Source organism: Patiria miniata, unplaced genomic scaffold, assembly GCF_015706575.1.
Source record: "Patiria miniata isolate m_02_andy unplaced genomic scaffold, ASM1570657v1 HiC_scaffold_13, whole genome shotgun sequence".
NCBI lineage: Eukaryota > Metazoa > Echinodermata > Asteroidea > Valvatida > Asterinidae > Patiria > Patiria miniata.
Genome location: NW_024037051.1, coordinates 1,212,150 through 1,238,402, shown reverse-complemented (window position 1 = coordinate 1,238,402; position 26,253 = coordinate 1,212,150). Strand labels below are relative to the sequence as shown.

The window sequence follows — 26,253 nt, the reverse complement described above, 5'->3', positions numbered from 1 at the left end:
GGTGCGGCGGGAACACGTTCATCGCACGTGTTCTAATTATCGTCACCGCGACATCGAATTGCGAATTCGTTAGGCCTAATGCAAAGCGAACCGAAAATAACGGAGGTAAGGCCCAAACAAAAAAAGTCTCCGGTTTCTGGTATGCAGCTTGCCCCAAAAGTGGTGCGGCGACGCGGCTTTTTTTTTTTTTTTACCTGTTTTTTTTTTTTTGGCTTCAAATGTCGGCCGATGACTGCAAATGGTGCCCGACTAAACTTAGTGCACATATATGGGAGTCCAGAGAAGCCACATAAATCTTATTCTCGATCATAACCCAATCTAAAAACACCTTAAAATTGTGCAGCAGCAGAATTCCAGTCAAACCAGTGAGTTTGGCGGTTTTGAAACATCATCTTGTATTGAAAAAAAAACTTTTTCATTTTGCCGACGCGCATGGCTACGGCGACGCGCGCGCATACCAGAAACCGGAGACTTTTTTTTTGGCCTTAGGCTGAAAACAAGTTAGTAAGTAGGCGAACAAATTAATACCACCATTTTTTGACACGTTTTGTGAAGACAGAAAAAGACAACAGGATTTTTAAAATTTATTCGTTCATTTATTAGTATTCTTTTTTTTTTAACTTGCCGAAACAATGTTTAGGGTAGCGGCTTAAATAAATAGGGTGGGCCTAATAAAACTGTTCCGTCGTACGGCCGACTACAGCAGCGCTCCTACGGCTGCCGCCAATCTATACTCTGCGTCCGACCCCGATTGGAGGGGGATGAGCCGTTTTTATCGGAAAGAATGCAGGAATCAATGTGCCTGTTGCTTGCGCCACATCACTTGCAGCCGACTAAGGCAACAAACTTGTCAATCACAAACCGTTATTGCGCCATTACTTGATGAGCCATTAGCCACCTATTTATTACAGGATTATCACCTTACACAAAGCACTAGCCTGACCGTGCGGGATTAAAAACCGCAAAGGCAAAGCGCCCGAAAACAACCCTATTTTAACCGAGAAGCAAGACTGGATGTGAGGGATTAAATCCGCGAAACTGACCGCAGAGTTAATGAGCAACTCTGGAAGCCAAGTCCCGAAAAGACACCTGTTTTAACCGTGTACTTTTTGGTCCCATTATTTAACCGTGTTTCAATCGTGTGCCGGCACGGTTAAAATGTGTGGTTTCCAGATTTAACCGTCAAACTGCATTTTTAACCGTGTACATTTTCATAGTGTGTGGCCCGTGTAAACCGCGCTTGGCCTTGATGTACACGGTACGTGAACAAGGGCGGATCCAGAACACAATTTTTTGGGGGCCCAAAAAAATTTTGGTCCCCCCAAAAAGTGGGGAAAAAATTTACGGCGTTGGGTTCGGGACCCGCTTAAGGGCCCCCAAAAAAATTTGGATTCTAGATGCTCTGTACGTGGTGCGATCTGAGGCAATTTCTGACCCCAATTTTATTTTGGAAAAGATGGTGGTGTACTCATTGCCTGCCTTTATTGCGATGTCACATCAAAAAAAAAAATGGTTTCGTTTTTTTTGGGGGGGGGGGCATGGCCCCCTTTGGCCCCCCCCCCCCCCCGGATCCGCCCTTAGGTGAAGTTTTTTTTATCAGCCGAATTGGATTGGATTGGATTGGATTGGATTGGATTGGATTGGATTGGTTTGGTTTGGTTTGGTTTTGGTTTGGTTTGGATTGGATTGGATTGGTTTGGATTGGTTTGGTTTGGTTTGGATTAGATTGGATTGGGTTGGGTTGGATTGGATTGGATTGGATGGGTTTGGATTGGTTTGGATTGGTTGGATTGGGTTGGGTTGGATTGGTTTGGTTTGGTTTGGTTTGGTTTGGTTTGGTTTGGATTGGATTGGTTTGGATTGGTTTGGATTGGTTTGGTTTGGTTTGGTTTGGGTTGGGTTGGGTTGGGTTGGGTTGGGTTGGTTTGGATTGGATTGGATTGGATTGGATTGGATTGGGTTGGGTTGGATTGGATTGGATTGGATGGGGTTGGGTTGGTTGGTTTGGATTGGTTTGGATTGGTTTGGATTGGGTTGGGTTGGATTGGTTTGGTTTGGTTTGGTTTGGATTGGGTTGGGTTGGGTTGGGTTGGGTTGGTTTGGATTGGATTGGATTGGGTTGGGTTGGATTGGATTGGATTGGATGGGGTTGGGTTGGTTTGGATTGGTTTGGATTGGTTTGGATTGGGTTGGGTTGGATTGGTTTGATTTGGTTTGGTTTGGTTTGGTTTGGTTTGGTTTGGTTTGGATTGGTTTTGATTGGTTTGGATTGGTTTGGATTGGGTTGGGTTGGGTTGGGTTGGGTTGGGTTGGGTTGGTTTGGATTGGATTGGATTGGATTGGATGGGGTTGGGTTGGTTTGGATTGGTTTGGATTGGTTTGGATTGGGTTGGGTTGGATTGGTTTGGTTTGGTTTGGTTTGGTTTGGTTTGGATTGGGTTGGGTTGGATTGGTTTGGTTTGGTTTGGTTTGGTTTGGATGGGGTTGGGTTGGATTAGATTGGTTTGGATTGGGTTGGGTTGGGTTGGGTTGGGTTGGGTTGGTTTGGATTGGATTGGATTGGATTGGATGGGGTTGGGTTGGTTTGGATTGGTTTGGATTGGTTGGGTTGGGTTGGATTGGATTAGTTTGGTTTGGTTTGGTTTGGTTTGGTTTGGTTTGGTTTGGTTTGGTTTGGTTTGGTTTGGTTTGGTTTGGTTTGGATTGGTTTGGATTGGTTTGGATTGGGTTGGGTTGGATTGGGATGGGTTGTGTTGGGTTGGGTTGGGTTGGGTTGGGTTGGGTTGGGTTGGGTTGGGTTGGGTTGGGTTGGGTGTGGTTTGGGTTGGGTTGGGTTGGTTTGGATTGGATTGGGTTGGGTTGGATTGGTTTGGTTTGGATTGGGTTGGGTTGGGTTGGGTTGGGTTGAGTTGGTTTGGATTGGATTGCATTGGGTTGGGTTGGATTGGATTGGATTGGTTTGGATTGGTTTGGTTTGGTTTGGTTTGGTTTGGTTTGGTTTGGTTTGGTTTGGTTTGGTTTGGTTTGGTTTGGTTTGGATTGGTTTGGATTGGTTTGGATTGGGTTGGATTGGGTTGGGTTGGGTTGGGTTGGGTTGGTTTGGATTGGATTGGATTGGATGGGGTTGGGTTGGTTTGGATTGGTTTGGATTGGGTTGGATTGGGTTGGGTTGGATTGGTTTGGTTTGGTTTGGTTTGGTTTGGATTGGGTTGGGTTGGATTGGTTTGGTTTGGTTTGGTTTGGTTTGGTTTGGATGGGGTTGGGTTGGATTAGATTGGTTTGGATTAGGTTGGGTTGGGTTGGGTTGGGTTGGGTTGGGTTGGTTTGGATTGGATTGGATTGGTTGGGTTGGGTTGGGTTGGATTGGTTTGGTATGGTTTGGTTTGGTTTGGTTTGGTTTGGTTTGGTTTGGTTTGGTTTGGTTTGGTTTGGTTTGGTTTGGTTTGGATTGGTTTGGATTGGTTTGGATTGGGTTGGGTTGGATTGGGATGGGTTGGGTTGGGTTGGGTTGGGTTGGGTTGGGTGTGGTTTGGGTTGGGTTGGGTTGGTTTGGTTCCGGTTTGGTTTGGGTAAGTTCGGCGGAACCCGACCACTCTTTGGATCTGTTACGATTAATCTTCTTTCTTTCCGAGTTTCTTTCTTTCTTTCTTTTTTTCCGGACATTACGTTTCCGCGGTTTTTTTCCTAAACGGTATATGGTATGAACTTTTAACTTTCAATATATATCGACCCTCATCTGAAGTGGTGCATATTACTCTGACGTCATGATTACGTCATCAGGTGTCAAATTACAAGTGATTTTATCTGAAAGAGTGACCAATTACTTTCACTTATAACTCTTGAACTAAACATTTAATGATGTTTGTATTCTGTATTCAGATTTGGATGGGGTTGGGTTGGTTTGGATTGGTTTGGATTGGTTTGGATTGGGTTGGGTTGGATTGGTTTGGTTTGGTTTGGATTGGTTTGGATTAGATTGGATTGGATTGGATTGGTTTGGATTGGTTTGGATTGGTTTGGATTGGTTTGGATTGGGTTGGGTTGGATTGGTTTGGTTTGGTTTGGATTGGTTTGGATTGGATTGGATTGGATTGGATTGGTTTGGATTGGGATGGGTTGGGTTGGATTGGATTGGATTGGATTGGTTTGGATTGGGATGGGTTGGATGGGGTTGGATTGGATTGGATTGGATGGGGTTGGGTTGGTTTGGATTGGTTTGGATTGGTTGGGTTGGGTTGGATTGGTTTGGTTTGGTTTGGTTTGGTTTGGTTTGGTTTGGTTTGGTTTGGTTTGGATTGGTTTGGATTGGTTTGGATTGGGTTGGGTTGGATTGGGATGGGTTGGGTTGGGTTGGGTTGGGTTGGGTTGGGTTGGGTTGGGTGTGGTTTGGGTTGGGTTGGGTTGGTTTGGTTCCGGTTTGGTTTGGATAAGTTCGGCGGAACCCGACCACTCTTTGGATCTGTTACGATTAATCTTCTTTCTTTCCGAGTTTCTTTCTTTCTTTCTTTTTTTTCCGGACATTACGTTTCCGCGGTTTTTTCCTAAACGGTATATGGTATGAACTTTTAACTTTCAATATATATCGACCCTCATCTGAAGTGGTGCATATTACTCTGACGTCATGATTACGTCATCAGGTGTCAAATTACAAGTGATTTTATCTGAAAGAGTGACCAATTACTTTCACTTATAACTCTTGAACTAAACATTTAATGATGTTTGTATTCTGTATTCAGATAGACCATTAATCGCTAAACATGTTTTGTTGTGTACGTAAACTCGCTTGACCTTTACGTCCGGGTCTACCGGAAGGTCAAAGTTAGGTGAATTCAAAATGAAGACGTTAGCCTGAATTCAAAACAAAGCAACATTTCTTCCGAACGGTTCACGGTATGATCACAAAACCTTGTGTGAACTTGTACCATATGACGAAGATGTTGTAAATTTTGTTACGTCATCACAACGTCATCAGGTATCAAATTACAAGCGTTTTAAGGGCAAATTTTGACAAAATAGTTTGCGTTATATCCTTTGAACTAAATAGAGTATCGTGTTCGTTTTTTCGTGAGGTTGTAGACTATGCCGTGAGAAACATTTCGTTTTCCATGACGCAAAACCGTTTGACCTTTACTTCCGGTGGGAGTGAAACTAGAAGTTATGCAAGATTTTTTTTTTTCACGTGTGATATCTTTGAGAAAGTAGTATCCACTTCCTTTCATCCTTTGATCTGTCCAAAATCAACAGCAATTTAATATTTATGGGTCGGAAAATCTCGTCTTTTCTTTTGTTTCTGTCCCCTTCACGTTTATTTGTGGCTCTTCACTCTTTCTTCCTTGTAATGAGAAACTCCCGTTAAAATAACTTACTTATTAGCTGCGACAGCACAGATCGCCGCGTAGACGGACGATTTGGTTATCTTCCCACCAAAACCTCCACCGAGGCGCTTCACTCGAGATACCACTCGGTGCTTTGCTACACCCAAAGCCCTGGCAACCATGGTCTGGTACGAATAACAGATAAAAAAAAATAAGTAGCCTTGAATAAAATTTAAAAAAAAATTCTCTAGAAATTGTGTCCCTTTTTTCAAGTAAAATGCATTAACTTTTTGGAGTTGATTAAAAAAAAAACCAAATGCTGTCTTAGGAACATCTGCAGAAGAATGATATTATTGTTTACAACATCAGAATGTACGTTTTCAATTCATTTTTTTGTCTGCCCAGAAGTATCCACAAAACATCACGGAACAGTTGTTAGGCCTACTGTACATATTTCAACTGATTTTGTCGGATTCTCCAGATACATCAGAAATAATTACTGTTTCGTAACCGCCATGGAACCATCGTTAAGAAACAGAAATTGGAGATGTGCACATGGCTGGAGCAGTTACAAATAACAAGCCTGCGGCGTGCGATAGTACTGACATTGTCAGTACATTTTTAAATCAATTTTACCAATTACTCCGTCCTATTTGTCATCAAAAATGTCACGCTGTACAAGTTCCCGATTGAGACATAGCCAAAAAGCATTGTGAGTGCCCTTTAACCACGGTTGAACTTTTGACCCAGACCTTCTGAGGCAAAGCTCGGACCCAGGCCAACTCCAATATGATTTGTATTGTCCAGCTCCAACCACAAGGCTTGGGAAGTATATACTGCGGTTATTACTCGAAGCCTGGAAACAGGTGGTCCTCATCCTTTTGAGTTGAAGTCTAAAAGGACATGTAGTCTTAGGCTGTTATGGTTGGGGAGGCAAAAACCAGGCAGATAAAAATTGAACTTTTTTTCGCAGGGGTACTGACCAAATACAGAGTAATCTGGGCATGTATACCCTTTTTTGGCTTGAAACCGTTTTCTTGAGCGAAGAGGGCCTTTCTTCATCTATTTAGACACTATAAGAAGGGATTATGTTCTCCAAAACGCCTAATGACGGGATTGTGCTAGACCGTAACAGCCAAGTGCCATCACATACTGAAAAAAAAATCAGTGCTGTGGTGGAGTACAGGTAAAATAAAACGATAGCGGCTCGCAGGGTTAACAGTTGCTCCCAAAAATCTAGACCTCCATTGTACTATTAGTACAAACCACGTACATACAAATTAGTTTCACGTCAGTATATGTATTAATTGGTTTTCCAACCTGTATCCTAGATGGTGCCTGGGAGGCTGAGATGACCTCGACCTCCCCTCCTTCTCCCGGGATGACCAAGGTGGTAATTGTCTCCAGGTAGAAGTGCTCCTGGGCACCAATCTTTAGCTCTCCCTCGATGATGTGATCCGAGCTGTCAAAGGCTTCTTTCACGTTTCCCTTCCGGAGGCGGTAGCCGTCAGGGAAGAAGGAGTTCTCCTCAATGGCGTCCTAATAATGGAGTAAAAATAGTTATCTTATAATCTGTCCCTCTTTGAAAAACAATCAGCGACGTACCTCTAATCCTGTTGGTCGGGAGCTGGTTCTTCCACGGAACCTCTCCATGTCCGACGGTTTGGGGTTTTTTTTTTTTTTTTCAAGTGAATAGATTTTACCAAAGGGCATTTTTTTCACTGACCCTTCTTCGCTAGTTTCTTACGCCAATTTCTGCCTCGTCACGTCCATTCATTGTTATAGTTCCTAACGTTAGCACTGCGAGATATTTGTCAAATTTCATGTTTTCCTCGTACTGCCTTTCTTTGGAATTCCCTACCTCAACTTGCTTGCCTTTCTACCCACCAATCGTCACAATTCAAACGAAATGTGAACAGATACCTTCTGCAACAATGACTTCTTTGTCTGATCTTTCTGGTTTGTTATCCTCACCCTTCAGTGGTCACGGCCTTGCGTTTGGACGGTTATCCAAATAAAAAAGAACATTATTCTTCAGCACCTAGCCCTCCTTTCTTTAGGTCAAGTGATTCGGCTAATAAATACCTGTATAGTGATAACAGTCGGCAGCTCTTCGTACTCCACTCGCACCAACTTGGCAGCTCTCTGCGCGATAGCCTGGTTGTCAGCTACTACCACCCCGATCACCTGGCCTATACTATTCACCTGTTGTTGAGGGGAGATATTTCACGGATTTCATTTGAAGGTCCGCATTTTCCATAAGATACCTGAGACAAAAACTTAAGCTATCTCAACCTTGGTGATATTAATTGCGAAGATAATAGGAAGAACGACACAAGGTTTTTTTTTTTAACATCTGTTCGTATCAATCCACCCTTGACCACGTGAATTTTCATTGAACACAATCTGTTATGCATGTGTCCCTTGTGGATTATTATTTTAGATTGGGAAATGTCTATCAAGTAGCAATACCTCAAGTGTTATGTATGTGTACAGCTTTAGGTATTAAAGAGGTTGTGGAATGCTTGAAACATTTCCGTCATTTTTTGGGTATTATGTAGCCTAAGGTGTGATGAAACAAAAACGACTATTGTTTCTGTCATGAAATGAGTACAAAGGGTACTTTTGAGAGCTATTTTTCAGGTCCTGTTTCAACCCAAACGTGCAATTTGTGTAAAAGTCGTCGTTGCGGGCAGCAAACAAAACACAGTAAATCGTGACGTAATAAACAGGACTCCCGATGCAGAGTAGCATAAACGAGTCCTGTTTATTACGTCACGATTTACTGTGTTTTGTTTGCTGCCTGCAACGACGACTTTTACACAAATTGCACGTTCGGGTCGATACAGGCATGACAGGACTTGAAAAACAGCTCTCAAAAGTACTTTTTGTACTCATTTTATGACAGAAACAATGGTCGTTTTTATTTCATCACACCTTAGGCTACATATACCCGAACAATGACGGAAATGTCTTCGAGCATTCCACAACCTCTTTAAAGGCCGCCCTTGTATTTACGTACACTCTAAAAACGCTTGGGTCAGATCATAGCGAAAGGACACACCTGGAGTCTGAAACCAAATTTTCTCGGTTCTTTTTCCTGGTCAAAAAGTTACATTTCTGGGTCATTATGACCAAGAAGAGTGTCATGTTTAACCCTGAAAAGGACTGACCAAATTAGGATTCAGATTCCAGTTCAATCTGACCCAGGAGTTTTTAGAGTCCGGTGTAGCGTGAATATCCGACTCCATGAAATGTGGACTCATTGGTAGTACTGCGCACGCTTGAGTACGATACTATGCTAGTTTTAGGATCGTTTCGGGAGAGTGACCTGTCACGTGCAAGGGATCAACCAATAATAGGGAAATAGGGGTCCGATTTTCATAGGAGTCGGATTTTCATGTGACACCGGCATTCTACCTCTGGAGGCTTTCAGCTGGGTAAGGAGATACTTCCATTAATTGGGGCAAATGGGAAGAAGAAATTAAAGGTGGCCTGGAATTTACCTCTTTCTCGGCAAACAAAAGATCGTCATACTCTTGTGACGTTCCTGACATGTTGCTTCCTGGCACATCGTCAGCACTCACGTACGAATGCACTCCGTCAATTGCGAGTGCTTCAGTGGTATCAACGGATCTGACCAGGAATAATTATCAAAATGATATCAGATGATCTGAGGAACGATGAATACGTCAATCGGCTTGGCAACTAATGCAAACTGAACTAGTCGCACAGTTTTCAACTATGGCTTCCTCCCAGTAACACTGAATAGAAACTCAATACTGATTAATGTCTAGTTCGGGTTGACTTCGCTCTTTTGTATCATATTGAGCAGTTAACATTGTTGTCTCCGCAGGGACGGATCTAGCTTTCATGAAACGGGTGGGGGCGGGGTTGATATATAAGGGGGATTTAGTCTAAGGCATGCCGAAGACACGCCCTGCTGGGGGGGGGGGTTCCGGGCATGTACCCGGACAATTTCGAAATCTGCAATGCCTTCCTCTGCATTCTAAGGCAATTCGAGAATACATTTAGGGACTTTTCATTTACTATTTTTAGCATGTCATTTATTGTGGCCCCATTTTACTAGTAGACCCTAGGCCTTATCATAACATAGGTCAGCAGCTAACCCCCTTGGAACCGCTACTGCCTCGTCTGCAGTTTCAGAGAGGGGACCATTAATGAAGTGTTATTCTGAAAACTTTGTGTAACGTTATGAAAGAAAAATTACTTAAACCTGAGATAAGTCCAGTGTTGCACTCAAGCTACTTGTTATGGATCAAGTACATCACAAGTCGTGTCACGAGTAGATTCACAAGTCCAGTTATGGAATGGATAGCATAGGTTTTCCCGGCCAATTTCCCAAAAATGTTCATTCACTTCTGAAAATCGGTCATTCATTTTCGTCTGAAATTGAGAATCGCTCTGAACACGCGTTTCATTTTCGCTACAAGAGCATTCGATTCCATTTCAGTTCAATCAATTAAGTGAATGAGCAGCACCTTTCGTTTATGTCCATTCAGATTCGTTCACAAGACTTCTTTTTCGCTTTTAGAGGGCGATTTCAAACATACACCATTCTACTTTACTTTTAGTTTAATGCCATCAGCACCAGATACAATTAGGGGTTTCTTTTTCATTAACCGTCAATCAAATTAGCTGTACCTGAAATCAATTTAGAAAAGGTATGCTTGCGTAAATGAATGCACATGTAACGTAATTGACCGTCTTTTTCTCAAAACCGATGCACGGACAATGAAAACGATTGAACTATCGTTGAATTGAAATGGGATTAAAGACGTGCATTCAAATTCAGACGAAAAGGAATGACCGATTTTCAAAAGGGAATGAACATTTCAGGAAATTGGCCGAGAAAACCTATATTAAATGAATGCCTCTGTGCAAGTGTATTTGAAGGCTAGCTCGACATTCTTTCCCTGTGCTCCTCTGATACTTGTGATTGGATTTGTAAGTCAAACTATAATTCAGTTGTGGGAGTTTTGTGAAGACGTCATAACAATAACAAAATACTTAATAACATAAAAGACAATTGTTATGTTTTATTTTTCGTTTCCTTTGCAAATGTTCCTCAGGTGATTTGGAACTTACAAAATATTGGCGTGTGCCTTCTTGCTGAGGACCAGTCCCAGATACAGCTCAACTTTTAGAGAAAAAAAATATCAAATAACTCGTCAGTTAACATAAGATTACTTACGGGTAATTATGAATTATTTTAAAACGGATGAACACGACAACACACACAAAAAAACTAGAATGATTATAAATAGGCATAACTTAAATAACTGGTAGAGCATTCCTGTACCGATTTAGTTTAATGTACGCTTCAGGGTATTTAGAATCATTTTTACTACAATATGCACTTTACTTCACGAAAAACAAAATATCATTACATATATTACCATGCAGAAGAGGATGCTAGCACCTAAATATCGATACAATGTCCAGTAATAAAAACATTTCCAGTTCAGGAAACTGTATTTGTTTCACACTACTTTAAATGCATTTTTACCAACAAATAAGCATATTACAAAATATGACTTACTCTCGTTATGAGGCATGTCATCCACGTAGACAGCTTCTCCTGTGACCTGTTTGAAGGCAGATTGATGGGTCAAAGGTCGGCCGACGGCGTCTGAATCAGGTTGGCCTGATGGTACCTCCTGAAATCACGAGAGAAAAGTGATTCCTTAAGTCAATTTAATTCATCTTCATGATTTAAAGAAATAAAAGTGATATTTAACATTGATGGAACCACCACGTTCGGCTTCGAATGTGTCCCGTTGCACGATATGTAGTATTGCTTATGTAGAGGCAATATGGAAGGGGAAATTATTTTGATTATGTAAACGTTATATTTAGGTGTACTATCTTCTGGTACCAATCAGCTCATGAGTATCAATAAAGAAACACCATATCTGAACTGGGAATAAATTTTCTTCAGTAACTGAAAACGATTATAAACACAGACATTTACAACACTCCCATTTAGCTTCGATATTTAGTGGTTCGTGGGGGGGGATCAATCAATTAGAAATCATTAAAAGGCTTCGGTAGAAAAACGACTCTTTGCTCCATAAAAGACATCTAGCCAATCAAATTACCTGATACATCTGAACACCTCGCGCGGAGTTCTTATGGTAAGGCACGTTGGCTGAGCTGAAGGATGGTGGCATCGTCGAACCTCTCAAACCAGGCTGAAATTATGTTGAAGATAAATGATGTCACCAAACAAAGGTTGTATATGCAAATATTGAAGTTTAACTTATTATTTTCCCAAAATTCATTAAAGAAAAGATATTTGTAATGCTTGACAAAACACAGCGGCACATCACAGTGTAACTCGCTTAATTTTATTGTAAGCAATGCGCAGACACAGACCAGAAAAGAAATAGGTAGTTAAAACTGTTGTAAGTAGCTGCTGCTCTTCATAAAGATCTCGACTTTTGTTTGATTCACCTGTTTCAGATGTATTTGTTCCAAGACGGCGAGGTAGAACTTAAAGAAGAAGCTGAGGGTGAGTGATTGTCGATAAGGCTCCATACCGCCTGGGGCACCAGGAGTTAGAGGTAGATCCTCGAGCAGTAGAGGGGTCATGACCTCCACTAAACCATCACTCCAGGGTCTGATAAGAAGATCAAATCAATTTACGGCTGGGAGCAAGCTAGATCGAGGAGTGGTCGACTAGTGGTTGATTTGTGACTTAACTGACGCACGCGCACTAATAACAACACACGAACGTCTCCAGTCAAACGATGGTCAAAACACCATCAAGAAACTTCTTGATGCTAGCTCTTCCTGCGCACTTTGTATGCGCCCTACAGTGCCTGAACTATAGTCCAACTATCGTGGTTGAGCTACAGTTTGAGCGAAGATAGTCGAACTGTGGTTTAAAACTACAGGTCTCGCTTGCACTTGCTCAAGGCTATATCACCATACGAGCAAATTATACAGGCACCGCCAAGCGTTGGGCTCGATATGATGCCACCGTGTCAAATTTCAATGTCGCAATATTTTACTCAGGCCTATGATCTTCCTTTATAGAAATAAGAATAAAATAAATGCAATGCTTATAATTATAGCGCTTCATATCGTATCAACAATCTCAGAGCGCTTTTACAATTATTCCCCTCTTCATCAGGCCTCGAGACCACGCGGCAGCCGATATCAGCGCACATTCGGTCCTCTACCGTCACAGGTACCCATTTATACTCCTGGCTAGAGAGAGTCAATAGCAATTAAGTGACTTGCAAAAGGGCTCAAACACCATGTTCCTTTTTTAGTTATCACAAAGTTCACCTTGTTTCCGATTCACTGACTCTCTTATGAAATAGACCTGCTTAAACCTCATCTTGGCCCACAAGTTTGACTTGGCGGATGACTACCTAGACCCCCAGATCACATTTGTTTGGGAACAACTTTACTAGGCAAGTTTCGTCTCGTTACGACAATGCATGTCGCTTGCCGACATCGACAGACGGTACAGACGCCTTGGCATCTTTTTTCAACGCGTATACTTAACGTCAACACATCTTTTAAAGCACCCACAATATTTCAAGTGGTATAAATTGAGTGAAGGAAAAGCTATAATAGGCCTATGCTGGTACGACATCGTACCTTCCCATGATGTTTTTCATTGTCTTCGTAGCTAGCACTGTTGTTGGAGCCATACCACCGTACGCTATGGTGCAATCCTGTACTTCATTAGTACCCGGCTTCAAGACCACTCTCATACCAGCATTGACTATGGCGATATCATCCTCGCGACGTGGAGATTGCTTGTACCCATAGTAATACTCATTCTGGAGTGAAAAAAAGTTCACAGATGTTGTATTATTGCGTTTATCCTTGAGCAGACGTTGGAGCATAAAGTCATAGAAGTTATCGCTCATAAGGAACACATAGGTTGCTGAATACGAATGACCTCAAATATCTTTACTTTGGTTGGGAAGGTCCGAGAATGTTTCCGGTAACATATCCTTATTGCTTTTAAAATATTAATGCTACTACTTTTTAGTCTTTCTATTTCGTAGTGAATTTAAAGAACAATTTTACCTCTGACGTGAAGGGGACATTGATAGCCAAGATAATCTCGTCTGTCTTGATAACATTCTTCCTATATCCGGTGAAGAAGTTGCCGTCCATGTTCACGGTACGTTTACCTTATCAGCGAATTGAAACGGTGTGTGATAATTATTCAGTGATGCTGGATTATTTAGATGAAAATGCTAAAAACAATGTATCAATGTCCATTGGGTGCATTCATCACATCATTATCTTACCTGAGCTTGAGACAAGTTCAACGGTACACACGGCCGCCATGAGCAGCGGGTTCAGGTCGGAAATGGGACTGCCTGTTGCTATATTACCTCCGATACACTGAAACAAACAAACCCAAAGATAATGATAATGACAGTGTGGTGCTTAAATGGCGCTTGATATGAAACTTCACAATTATTACGATATCCCAGTGATGTTTAGCTGGCCATGAGACAAACTTTGCAAGTGCAGCTCGGGATCAGCGCAGAAGACTAGTAAAGCATGTTCATTAAAAACTGGTGAATTTCTATACAATAAAGTTGACTAAAAAGCTTGAAAATACCATATGCATGCAGAATGTTCTTTCAAGCAAGGCCATGACCTCAGGGTATACGCTGATTATTTCGTATTGGCTGTTTTTGTCGATTGATCGTTCATTGGGTGATAGTTACATGACGAGTTTATAGTACATGACTATATATAACGCTTTGTGGAGCGCCATGGCCTCGAGCTCTTGGGCAATGAATTCTTGGTCTGCGGGCAATTCTGCAGGCTGTGGGTTTGATTCCAGCCTGGGGTTATGGTGCCTGTGCCCTTTGGGCAAGGCACTTTGTCATTCATTGCTTCTCTCCACCCAGGAGTAAATGCGTACCTGATGGGAGGGCATATATGGTTATTGTGGTTGATTTTAACTGCTTTGCGCCGAAATGGCAGCATCCCACTGTATATACTCCCCAGGGAGCTGAGATTGTCTTTGGAATGTTTCATTGGCCCAATGAGCAGGGTAATAATGATGTAACGCCTTGAACACCAATACTGGTGAATACGTGCGCTTTTTAAGTACACATTTTATTATTACTTTGTGTACTACGGTTTGTTTCACAGTAATACTCAATAATGGACATAGCAAAGGAGAAAAAACAGAAACGAAGCAAATCTGAACTTACAGCTACGTTTCTGATCTGGTGCCCGGCAAACCAGCGCAACATCTCCACAATGGCTGCAAAGACACGCGTCTTGTGTTCTGGTAAAAGGACAATAATTATGGAGTAAATGTTCAGTTTAATGTAGAATATGGATATTTTGAAATGTTGGCTTAAACATATGGGTCATTCTATAAATTTGGGGTCCAAAGTGTGACATTTTTCCCGTCCCTGTTACCTTGGTACTTTGTAATTTGCCATTCGAGCATCATTAAAAGTGACTTCAAATGATTGTTTATTTGTTGGGTAGGTAGTTTGCTATTCATAATCACTCTTGGAGGATGACTGTATTAAGGAGTGCATCAGAATTATACAATCATAGATGTCAGATGTAACATGGACGGGAAAAAAAGTGGACCCCAAATTTTTGAATGCCCTATATACGTTTGCAACCTCTTGCTGTATATAAATAACTTACCTGGTTCCTCCTGTATGATTTCCTTCATATAGTCACCGACTGACGTCAGTGACACAGAAGCGCCAATTCTAACTCCAGAAGGCGTCTTCTCGACGCTAGTCAGCTCAGGGATGTAAGTGATATCGACGAGAACGGGATAGCATTGGTTCTTAAACTTGACTTCAACACCTGGTTAGAAAAAAAGAAAGTAACACTTTTAAATCTTGTCAATTCTTATATGAAATAAAGACGTTCAAGAAATGGTCCTGTGATTACTTCGATCGCCTTTGTTACACACTTGAGAGCCCTTGAGTACAACACCGTTGTCCTTAAAATGTGTTGTTCACGTGTTAACAATAATTATTATACAGTTTTTGCCCATAATTTTCACTTTTTAACTGTAATCTGTAAAATAATAATAATAATAATAATCACTGCAAAAAAATAAGGCGTGCTATATTTTAGCAGAATTGCTTTCCACCTACCAACTTCTGAGTTGCCTGCCACCACCTTAGCTTGAGGGTTGTTAGCCTTCAATTCCAACAGTTGTCGAAGTGTTACGGGACGGAACCAAGTCACGCGATCGCTTGCAAATTTCTGCATTCTCGGTGTCGTTTCTTTCAAAGTTATCTATGCAAATTGTTTCAGAAATGTTAACATTTGAAACGTGAAAGTTGAAAAATAATAAATGCCTCCAGACATCTTGGATCTGTTCTGACAATGTTTGTCACAGGCATTCTTCAAGTGTACGAATCTGATAGACACCACTATTAAAGTAAGCTGCAATACAGCAATACATATAGTAAAGTCCATACATTTAAAATGCACATTGCTATTTATAGTCAATTTAAGGAGTTGAGAAAGTTTAATCTAGCTACGAGTTGTAATTGGCGTAACTATGAAATAATAATACCAGAGTCTTATATAGCGCACGTATCTACCATCAATTAGGTACTCGAGGCGCTTTTAACTATATTTATTTTTAAAGACAGATAAATGAAGTTTATGAGAAATGTGAGACCCATTATGTAGCACCTTTATAAATGGTATACTAGGTGCTGCGGCGCATATTGCAGCCACTGCCAGGAACACCGGGGCAAACCCCTTCTGGGATACGATTTACTGGGTACTTTAACGTGCATCAAGTGCATCACCTGCTTGACGTCCCATCTGAAGGATGGGAGCAATAATGGTAAAGTGCCTTGCTCAAGAGCACACGCACCATGTTCCCCGTCAGGATTCGAACCCATGTACCACGGCACACGAGTCGAACACTGTAACCATTGGACCACACCGGCCCAAATACATGTAGGCCTACCTACTCAAACTCACCATCAGCTCTGGAGGGAAAATCGATTCTTGGGAGGGGTCGTAGGGCGCGAACTCGCTTGGGTCAAACATTTTCGTCGAAACCTATATGCAACATTTGAAGCAAAATAAACAGAAATAATCAGCGAAATTCTCGGTCAAGGATAAGCAAGAACGTCTGCCCTTATTAATGCACTAGGCAAGAAACAACAATTTTCATTTTTTAGAAATTGAAAGTCACCAGAATCGCCATAACTATGCGCCCGCCGAACCACTGAGCTACCGTACGTGACCAATGACTCATGACGTGCCGTCACATTTCTGTTCTGACCAATCACAGCCCCTGTGCGCAGTGGGCGGGGCTTACTGGATCGGTCCGGTCCATTAGTCGATGCGCGCCGTTTTGATTGACAGGCAGGACAAATCCATTGTGTATTGGCTGCAACGTTTCACGAAAGTGTAGTACGGCAGATATATATAGGTGATGGATTGTGCCTTTGATGATACAAGCATGGACATTGGCACACAGTTGCGTCATGAGACAGATCTTTGGCTAAAGGGCCATCGCAGATTTGTCCTTTGAACAAATATAGGTACAATAACAAGCAATGACAGCCATTTAAAAATTTTGACAAATGCTTGTTATTCTACCTATTTTTTTTTCAAAGGTCAAATCTGCGATAGTGTTATAGCCAAATATATTTTTAAGACATACTCTGACTGTGTGCCAAATTTCATGTTTGTGTCATCAAAGGCACAATTCCCCTATCTGCCCCTATATAAAGGAGCCACATCTTCCACCCCCTATCCCTTACAATCACACCTACCCCTTCCTCTTGTCCATCCACGTTACTTGGTACATTCCTACAGCATGCAGCGTTATTCCCTCCACAACATCCTTCCTGCACGGACCAAAACAAATCATCAACAAAACAATAGACTCATGTTACAAAATATTGGGTAAAGGTATTGTAGGTTTTGAGCAACACACAAAGCGAGTTCGTCTATTCAATTTAATGTAACTTTAAGAACTGATGTTAAAGGTTATCCAAATGTCATGCTCTTGGAGTACACATTCCTATAATTAAAACAAAAATGCTTTCCAGCTCTTAAATATTTAGACTGAAGTACAATCACTAAATTGATTCAATAAACGTGATATCTCCAATGTTTCTACCCAGACAATGACGTCATTTAATACAGCGCCTCATTTGCTCAAAACTGGTCTAAAGGTTTCTCAAAAGGTACATACAAAATAATGAAAAGTCAATCGGTGGGTCTATAGATGTCCGTTTTGAAGGTGGGTCTACACTTATTGTAAAAAAAAAAGGTACAGTAATTTGCAGGCAGTCGTACTCAAGTCCCCGGTTTCTGTACTTCCAATTTTTTGTTTACTCCCTAACCTGCAATGCAAACTATCGTCTCATGTTATGTAATTTTAGGTCATATTGTATGTGGAGTGCCGTGGCCTCGTGCATTGAATTCGTGGTCTGCGGGTAATTCTGCAGGTTGGGGGTTCGAGTCGAGTCGAGTCCAGCCTGGGTTGTGGTGCGTTTGTACTTGTGCATGAAACTTTGTCACTATTTCGTTTATCCACATCCAGGAGTAAACTGGGTACCTGTGAGAGCAAAGATGGTTATGGTGATTGATTTTAGCTTCTTTGTGCCGAAAACGCAGCATCGAGCTGTATACTTTCTAGGAGCTGAGATTGTCCTTGGAGTGTTTCATTGGCCCAGTTAGCAGGTTAATAATGATGTTGCGGTTTGAGCACCAGTACTGGTTGACAAGTAGGCTTTGTGAATACACATTATACATTATATCAAAGTTTGCCCGTCAAAGAATCAGGAAGTAATTGGACCTTAGTGAACGTTTTGTAGCCTTGTAAGATGGGTCTGTAGCCCGTGCAACGACACAGATTGCCCTCAAAGGCGCTCTCGATCTCCTCCATGGTAGGTTGTGGTCTGTTCCTCAGCAGAGTGTACATAGACATGACAATACCAGGAGTACAGAAACCACACTGGGATCCGTGGGCCTTGGCAAGACGCTCCTGGAGAAAAATAGAAAGAAATATTTCTAATTTGTTTTTATTCTCTGCTTAGTTTTCATGCTTTTTCCTCGATATTTTTGAGGTGCACATACCTGTACTGGATGGAGTCTGGTCGTGGTGCTGCCGATCCCTTCTACAGTTGTGACGGCCATACCATGCACAGAACAGATGGGGGTCAGGCAGGCATTCACTGCAAGGTGACTGCAAAGACAACCGGCCGCATCCCATTAATAAATAGTTAAAACGTGTTACCTGATACTTAAGGTACACATTGCTAAATGCCAGTGTACGTTTTATGGCATGAGGTAAAACATAAAATATAACCAGTCCAATTCAAACTAGTAGAGGTTCGCATTTGTTGACTTACAAACGCATATATAGTGGTCGGGCTCGCATCTATTTCATGTCATAAACTTTTGCCTAGATGCTATTATCGTTGAAAGCAAGTTCACATCTTTTTTCCACTTTCAATTAATCAGGCACATCCGGTTTGAACAGGGAGGAAAGGTCACGTGATTTTGTACATAATATCAAAAATGAAGACCATGGATTATTCTATACGTTTCTGTAAACAGCAAAATCAGATCTGTCACAGTTGATTTTATATTGATTTTCAAATACTACATCTAGAAATCTTTGGTTGCTTGTAATCTGATACTCGAGGACGTCACAGTGACGTAATCACCAGAAAGCGCGGGAGCTATACTGTGCTTTTTGAATAAAAATCTGGATTATATCTCTCGAGGTTGATATTTCAGCAATTCTTTTAAGGTTTAAAGGTATTTTCATTGTAACTTCCGGTCTGGTGACGTCATCAATCTTTCTCCCCCTCAACTTGTTCTTAGCATGAAGCTGATTATATACATCAATTACAAAGTGATTACAGCAATCTTCAGAGTGATTACAGCAAACTTCAAAGTGATTACAGCAAACTTCGCCACTCGCATCAACTGATTATACACTTTAAACAGTTTTCAAGGTGCCGCTATCGGGTGCTCTGACATGTTATGTAATTTGTTTCTAAAGTATACAACCTAGCCAGATTCTAACATCGTTGAAAGCAAGTTCACATCTTTTTCACTTTCAAATTATAAGGCACTTCCAGATTGGACCGGGAGAAATGGTCACGTGATTAGCAGAGACAAGATACAATGAAGATCCTGGATTATTCTATCAATTCCCGCAAAAGTCAAATTCAGGTCTCTCACGGTTGACTTATATTGATTTTCAAAGATTAAATCTAGAAATCTTTTCCCATCCATTAGGGGAAGTTCTCAGTTGTTTGCAAGTCCGATGAGCCATATGGACAGACTTTACTTGGTGATAATACTCTTACCTGATAGTTTTGTCCTTGGGTGAGTATTTGGACACCATGATGGTACATGCCCCACAACCTCCTTCCCCGCATCCTAGCTTACTACCAGTCAGACGTACTTCTCAAAGTCAAGGAACCTACAACAGGTGTTTCTGCCGGTATGCTTTCATTTACTGACTTAGGTCGTATCCGAATCACTTTAAGTGGCTAAGGCTAGTTGTCTAGGTCCTTCGCTCGTACCCCCCGCCCTGCAAACAGGACGCTGGGATACTCTGATGAATTCACGCTCTGATTGGTTGGATTTTGCGCGACCAGTGACCTGCGCGTCATCAAGGTCATGACTCTGCAAGGTTTGAAACGGCCGTTAAGACTTGGATTCATTACTCTTTTATTCCAGTTTAGAGATGTTTTTTCTCAATGAAAAAAGCGTAATAATGTAGGAAATTCTGTAAAACTTATCTGTGTTGTAAATTTACAATTCCCGTCACTCGCTCAGGCTCCTTTACGAGCCACGAACGGTCGGATTGCATTATGCGACGCTCAAAATGTTGTCCACATGGTCCGCAATGAAACAGAAATCACATCAGGTATGAAATGTGCGTAATTCTATGGGAAGTTTCGGATAGCATTTGAGCACATTGTCTAAATGCGGTCTTGAACAGCTGCAGCCAGATGCTTTATACATAGGTCATAGGCCATTTCCTACACAAGATTCTGTGAAGCTCATCAGAGTAATATCCCAGCGTCCTGTTTGCAGGGCGGGGGTACGAGCGAAGTCTAGGTCCTCGTATTGCAACTACGTTGGGGAAATTTCTGACAATAAACGTAGCCGAAGCTCTGGAAGTCCGTTTCGGACACAACCTATAGCCTATGGTGTCCATATCGACGCAGACTGCGCAGACAGTGCGCAGAATCGTCAGCATGCGAGATACATAGTTTGCGCCTGTCTGGGTTGTCGGCGACTTTTCCGGATGAACTGTCTCCATTCTGTCTGCGTTGCAGTTTGGGTCTTGTTTGCGTCGCTCTCTGCGTTGCTTATGTCGATATGGAACATAGGCTTAAAGCCTGGTTTCCATATCGACGTTAAGCTTACGCAGACTGTGCAGACAGTACGCGGAACCGCCGTCGGCAAAGTTTAACCGATCGTCTGCGTGGTAATTTGCGTCTGTCTAGGTTGTCGGCGACACTTCCGGTTGAAATGTTTTCATTATGTCTGCGTTGCAGTTTGGGTCCTGTTTGCGTTTCACTTTGCGTTTTTTACGAATCGATATATGAAAACTCACTCACAAGATATCATTCGTGCGAAGCGATTTCTATTCACTCGCTCGTAATAGAGAATATCAGGCCATTAATTGGCATCTAACATTATATGTGCGCCAAAAATACTCGGTTGTTCTCCGTCTAATAAATAACTGGCTATCCTAGAGTGCACACTGACTAACATGCTTGGAAAGATTCCCATGATCTGGCCATCACTTAGTTTCCCCTTAAATGACCTATCAGCCATCAGAAAGTGATAATATGCCATAAAAAGTCAAAATTAGCAGTTACAAATTTTTAATTTTTACTGAGAAAGACCAGTCCCATAGGGTTTATGCACAAGGTAAAAAGTGATAGCCAAGAATCTTTCCACATGTTTACATAAACAGTATACAAACTATACATTCCATTATTTGCGTAGTGCATCATCACTATATAATCAATTTGGCCATTGATTATAACCTTGGTTCAATAGTGGCGTCGTTTAAGTTAAAATTACGTCACACTTACTAAACGGATGGGTTTCAGCCATTTTAAATATCAAGAAATATACGTGCGTCGGAGAGCATCATCTGAATAAAAAAAATCTAAAGATATTATGCGCCCCCCCCAAAAAAAAAAAAAATTATAAAAAAACAATGTCAACCAAAATTGTGAAAAAAAAATTATGGAAATCGACCGAAGAGTTTATAGGATTAATCAGAGGAAAAACCTAGCTCCCACGTCCTGAGAAGATTTGCAAACCCAGATCGGACAGGTTCAAAGGGCATGTTGATCTAACCACTATGGATCACGTTTTATACGTCAGATCATTGTCGTTGCCACCCGATATATGCAGCGAACAAATATTAGGTAACAATCCTGGATTTCTGTGCAAACGAATCAGATAACAATTATCACGGACTGGATTTCTATGTAAACTACGGTCTCGTTGTTGATCGTCGCACTGCTCTATGCACTCACACATACTTGATTAATTGACTTTCTTATATTATCAGCTGTGGGCCACACACCTTTAAATTAGATAGGAATATTGGTTGTTAGGATGTGGAATTTGCTTTTTAGGTCACACAAAGATGGACTTTGCTTCCTGCCTGATTAACGTATTTTTGATGCAAACATAAAAAAATAACTGCGAAATCATTATGACACTTTAATACCGTATTTGACTGTAAATAATGGCACTTGGTGTGCTGTCATTTTTAAGAAAAGTTAAATTGTGCATCAATTGCTAACGATGGTCGCCCGACCATCATTGGAGAAAACAAAACCTGATTTGTTTTCGTCTACTGCCCCCAATTTACAAAATCTAATTCTGATGACAAGTCAGCATTTTGTTTGCAATCGCTCAACAACTGTCAACATCTGTAGACTGTACTACAGTACACAATATCTTTATTAACAACCCTGGTTTAGCCTAACAATGTGATTTATAAAATCCACTTTTCTTTTAAAAGACGGGCCTTCTAAAGGACTCTGTTGAATATTTTTTTACTTTTAAACTGAGGTTTAATCGCTTGTGAAGTTTGAAGACAATTGCGACGACGATTCTTGAAATCGCATTTTTGGACGAAAGAGGTTCTAGGGTCATAAGTTTAAAAGGTGATGTCCTTTGTGAGCCAATTGCGGTAATTTATTTTCATCTAAAAGTAGCTTATGAGTTTGGCTTTCCAGTCATAGTGTTTGGTGCTACACTCCTTTTTCTAAATATGAAATAAAAATTTGGGGGTGTGGGTTCCGCTTTTTTGACTCGACCTGTCCAACTCAAATAAGGTTTAGGCCAACATTCTGCAAAATAAAACTAAAACCCATAATGTGTTCCCGCCAAAGCTGCAGAACTATACAAGCAGCGCGCGAAATGGAACAACGTTTATTTCGAAAGGATACACTTGTTGCGAAGATACGTCAATAAAGTCATTGCTGGATCCACATGATGATCAACGACCTGTATTATTAAAGATGAAAATATCTTGGACTTCAAGTGGTCTGATATTTGCATTGCAAGGCTACATCTTTTGTACTTTTCAATATTTTGTACTCTTTGCATACAACCAAAATCACAACTGTGTGCCATGTCTATTTTTCGGCTTCACACGGTTACACCTCTATGTTCCGACTCCATTCCTATTCCTAACCCTAACCCTAACCGGGAGTAACACAATGTTATGTGCGGGTACGTTGTCGAAACATAAAGGTGTCGGAACATAATAGTGCAGTCATCGGCTTCCGCAACTCCCTTCAAAAAAGACTTCAATTTTGGAGGCACATGGAGGCAATTGCAGAATACCCCGCCACTCGATTTCGTAGCCGGGAGGTCACGGTTGGTTGACCTCAATAAACTTCTCAGCGCTACTTGTATGTACATGTACTATGCGTCCGCATGCTCCATTGCACTCCCACCTCGTAGCCGCGTAGCCGCCAACAGGGTAGTTGGTTTGGACTTAAGAATTTTTTCAGCAACTCCCATTCCTTTGGCCTAAAATGTTGCCAATATTGCATCAATACATCAATCCTTTGCCAAGTTGGTAAATGCCAAAAGGTGAAACACTTTCCATTGGTATAAAGTGCAACTCGAAATCGGGGAAAGCAAGTGTTTAGTAAATTTACTCGGCATAAAAAGAGATAAGGTATCAGAACTAAAGAAGCAGTGGGCCTACCTTTTTCCCATTGCAGAAAAATAACAGTGTGTCCACCGCATCTCCCATTTTGGCCACTGTTCTTTGGATACTGAGTTGAAGCATAGAGCAGCAAAACCCCTGGACACTGGTTTTAGATGTTCATCCGGCACTCGTCAGTATAAAAATGCGATATTGCGGGCAATGTATAATTATGTATACACATGTATGTACCAGAGCGAACCGGCTTGGACCCGTTTATCCTAGATGATAGTCAAAGCGTGATATTGATTTTCGTATCAAAAGCCAACAACCTTTTATCAAATCCTTTGAGGTCAAAAAAAAGACCCCATGTAAACCGGCCAAAAGTGCACAGCCAGATGACCTTGGACAAATAGAGATAATCTCCCGTGCATACACACTAGCACTGCCTAGCACGTGTACAATAATCAGACCCTACGCGCTGAGCCATGAGCAACGTCAAATTTTATTGGAGTTTAGATGAACAATTATTTTGTAAATGGATACACGCGAGCCTAAACCTCAACCAATCACAATAAGAGTTACATTATTGGAAAGCTGACGAGACGAAGAAAAATGATTCGAGAGATCTAAGCTCCCAGGTGGCGCTATTTAATGTTGTGATGATGTTAATGTACCAGTTCTTGGCTAAACGCGTGGTTTTACACACAAAACAGGGAGATTTTTGACCAAAAAATGCAGTGTTTAACATCATTTCGCGAGTGAAAATCAGTGTTTTATTCAGTTTTTCTTTCATTTTCTGAAAGAGTATATTGTTAGGGTCATACTGTAGTGAGATCTAAAGGTATACTCTGTCGAATAATGAAGTGGTGGCGACAGATGTGAAAAAAGGCCAGTTTTTAATGATATTTTCGCCGTGTTCTCTCATAGAGGTACGTTGCACATAAAAACCGGCCCCGGTGGGTTAGTTCCCGAAGGAATCCATATTGTTCAACCTTATCTAGTTTATTCATAGAGCAAGGAACAGATTTTACTACAATGTACCATGGCCGTTAATTAAGCAATTGTGCTATCAAGGTAGCCTTCAGTTGACCAATGCACAAAGCCCCGTTTGACCTCAGTTTCGTGTCCCGAGGTCACGCACGCATGGCCCAAAAGCCTACGCGAGATTTTACGAGACTGTTTTCGAGACTACAGAAAAACACGCAAAGTACCTGGATACATGCACTGTTTGGCCGAGATGGCTAGGTTAGTGAAAAGTTGAAATTGTGTGCTTTATTTTGATACCAAATATAACTGCTTTTGACAAAAAGAAAGTGTTGTTACGACGTGTCAAACAAAAATCATAGTTTATAGCAACAAATGAGAGGGCCGATAGCTATTAGGTGTACATTCGATTTTTTAAAAAGGCCGAAAGAAATGGCAAGGTTCATTTGATACTGGATAATAGTCTACGCTTCATCTTCATGTACGCGTGTAAACGTATAGGCCTGAAAATTGTAAATAGCACGCGCGAACGTGCAATGAATGACTCATGAATATTAAGCAGGCCGGCTATCTCGAGCTCGACCAATCAGTGGGAATTGTGGAGTCACAAGGTCACCATGTCTGGGTTCCTTAATTGCTCTGGTTCTGGTCGTTACGCACAGGTCGGTACGGAAGCAACCTCGTCCCCAGGGTGTCGAGCAGTACGCGCCCACCACTACCTGCTCTCTCACCCTGGTATTGGATCATTTGCATGTGCAAGATTTTTGAACACGTATGCAAATTAGGAGAAGTCTGGTGCCAGCCTGTGCGTTACATTTGCGTTTGTTTTTGTATGCGGTGTCTGGGGTAAAAACAGAATCAATTCGTCGCAGCGCGAGGCATGGCGTGAGTTACGAAAACATGATTTTATTTTAATTAAACTGTAACGATCTTAACGAGACAACATACAGTATCACATTTCATATTAATATTAACAAACTGGAAAGGAAATGAATATTTTCGAGAAGGCGTGGACGAATGATCGCGAAAACACGTACTGCACGTTGTGAATAACAAGTACACGATATAAATCCATTTCTAGCCAATGGCGGTATCGACTTCGGAATCAGGATGCAGGAAGTTTCCTATCCAGGGTTTACTATTGGAAACAACGTTGGAAATAAAGCACTGGGGACGAGGTTGGTACGGAAGCGTATAATATATGTATAGGTCGGAGTGGTTGGCGCAGTGAACTAAATTTTAAAGTGGGCCTTCTACTTCTAGGTGCTCAATTCCCTTTTTAAAAGCTTTGACATTGGGAGCAGAGCGAATGTTGGGTGGTAGTAGGTTCCATTCCCTTGTAGTTCTTGGGTAGAGTGGATATTGATAGCACAGTTTGTTGAAATTTGGCGAGACAATGATGTAAGGATCGAAGTTCTGTCTTGTTGCATGATTGTTGTTACTCAGTATTGTGGACTTCCTTGCAGATTGTTGTGGGTGCAACCCTGCAATTAAATTCCCATAGACACTAGTGCTAAATTCCCATACTTCAAAATTCTTTTAAAAATACTCAAAACTCGCACAGGTATTCAAGCTGCACAGAAAAATGATGATCAACATGTCATCTTTCGTTTTCTTTTCATTTTTTGTGGGTTGACCATTGACTTTTTGAGATATTCTCACCCAAAGAAGACGACCCTATTTTCCCCAAGGCGGAAAAGTAGCCATCTTGAAAAACGATCCCTCCACAACATGGCAAAATAGCGCCACTTTCGAGCCCAATAGCAT

At 41.4% G+C, this 26,253-nt stretch overlaps 1 protein-coding gene across 1 annotated transcript in view; it reads right to left on the bottom strand.

Annotated features, from left to right (window-relative positions):
- LOC119719495 (xanthine dehydrogenase/oxidase-like) overlaps window positions 1–23,884 on the bottom strand; it is a 34,537-nt gene extending 10,653 nt beyond the window's left edge. Inside the window, exons 1-21 of the mRNA XM_038188984.1 lie at window positions 23,560–23,884; window positions 22,790–22,847; window positions 19,664–19,760; window positions 18,420–18,528; window positions 18,139–18,327; window positions 17,108–17,182; window positions 16,305–16,385; window positions 15,458–15,602; window positions 14,994–15,161; window positions 14,540–14,616; window positions 13,616–13,712; window positions 13,389–13,495; window positions 12,951–13,135; window positions 11,793–11,958; window positions 11,438–11,530; window positions 10,879–10,996; window positions 10,425–10,476; window positions 8,822–8,951; window positions 7,401–7,520; window positions 6,636–6,854; window positions 5,367–5,500 (exon numbers count right to left, since the gene is read on the bottom strand). Of these exons, the coding sequence (XP_038044912.1) occupies window positions 5,367–5,500; window positions 6,636–6,854; window positions 7,401–7,520; window positions 8,822–8,951; window positions 10,425–10,476; window positions 10,879–10,996; window positions 11,438–11,530; window positions 11,793–11,958; window positions 12,951–13,135; window positions 13,389–13,495; window positions 13,616–13,712; window positions 14,540–14,616; window positions 14,994–15,161; window positions 15,458–15,602; window positions 16,305–16,385; window positions 17,108–17,182; window positions 18,139–18,327; window positions 18,420–18,528; window positions 19,664–19,760; window positions 22,790–22,847; window positions 23,560–23,643 (2,504 nt within the window). The 5' untranslated portion in view covers window positions 23,644–23,884. The remainder of the gene's footprint in view (window positions 1–5,366; window positions 5,501–6,635; window positions 6,855–7,400; window positions 7,521–8,821; window positions 8,952–10,424; window positions 10,477–10,878; window positions 10,997–11,437; window positions 11,531–11,792; window positions 11,959–12,950; window positions 13,136–13,388; window positions 13,496–13,615; window positions 13,713–14,539; window positions 14,617–14,993; window positions 15,162–15,457; window positions 15,603–16,304; window positions 16,386–17,107; window positions 17,183–18,138; window positions 18,328–18,419; window positions 18,529–19,663; window positions 19,761–22,789; window positions 22,848–23,559) is intronic.
- Between the last annotated feature and the right edge of the window lie 2,369 nt (window positions 23,885–26,253).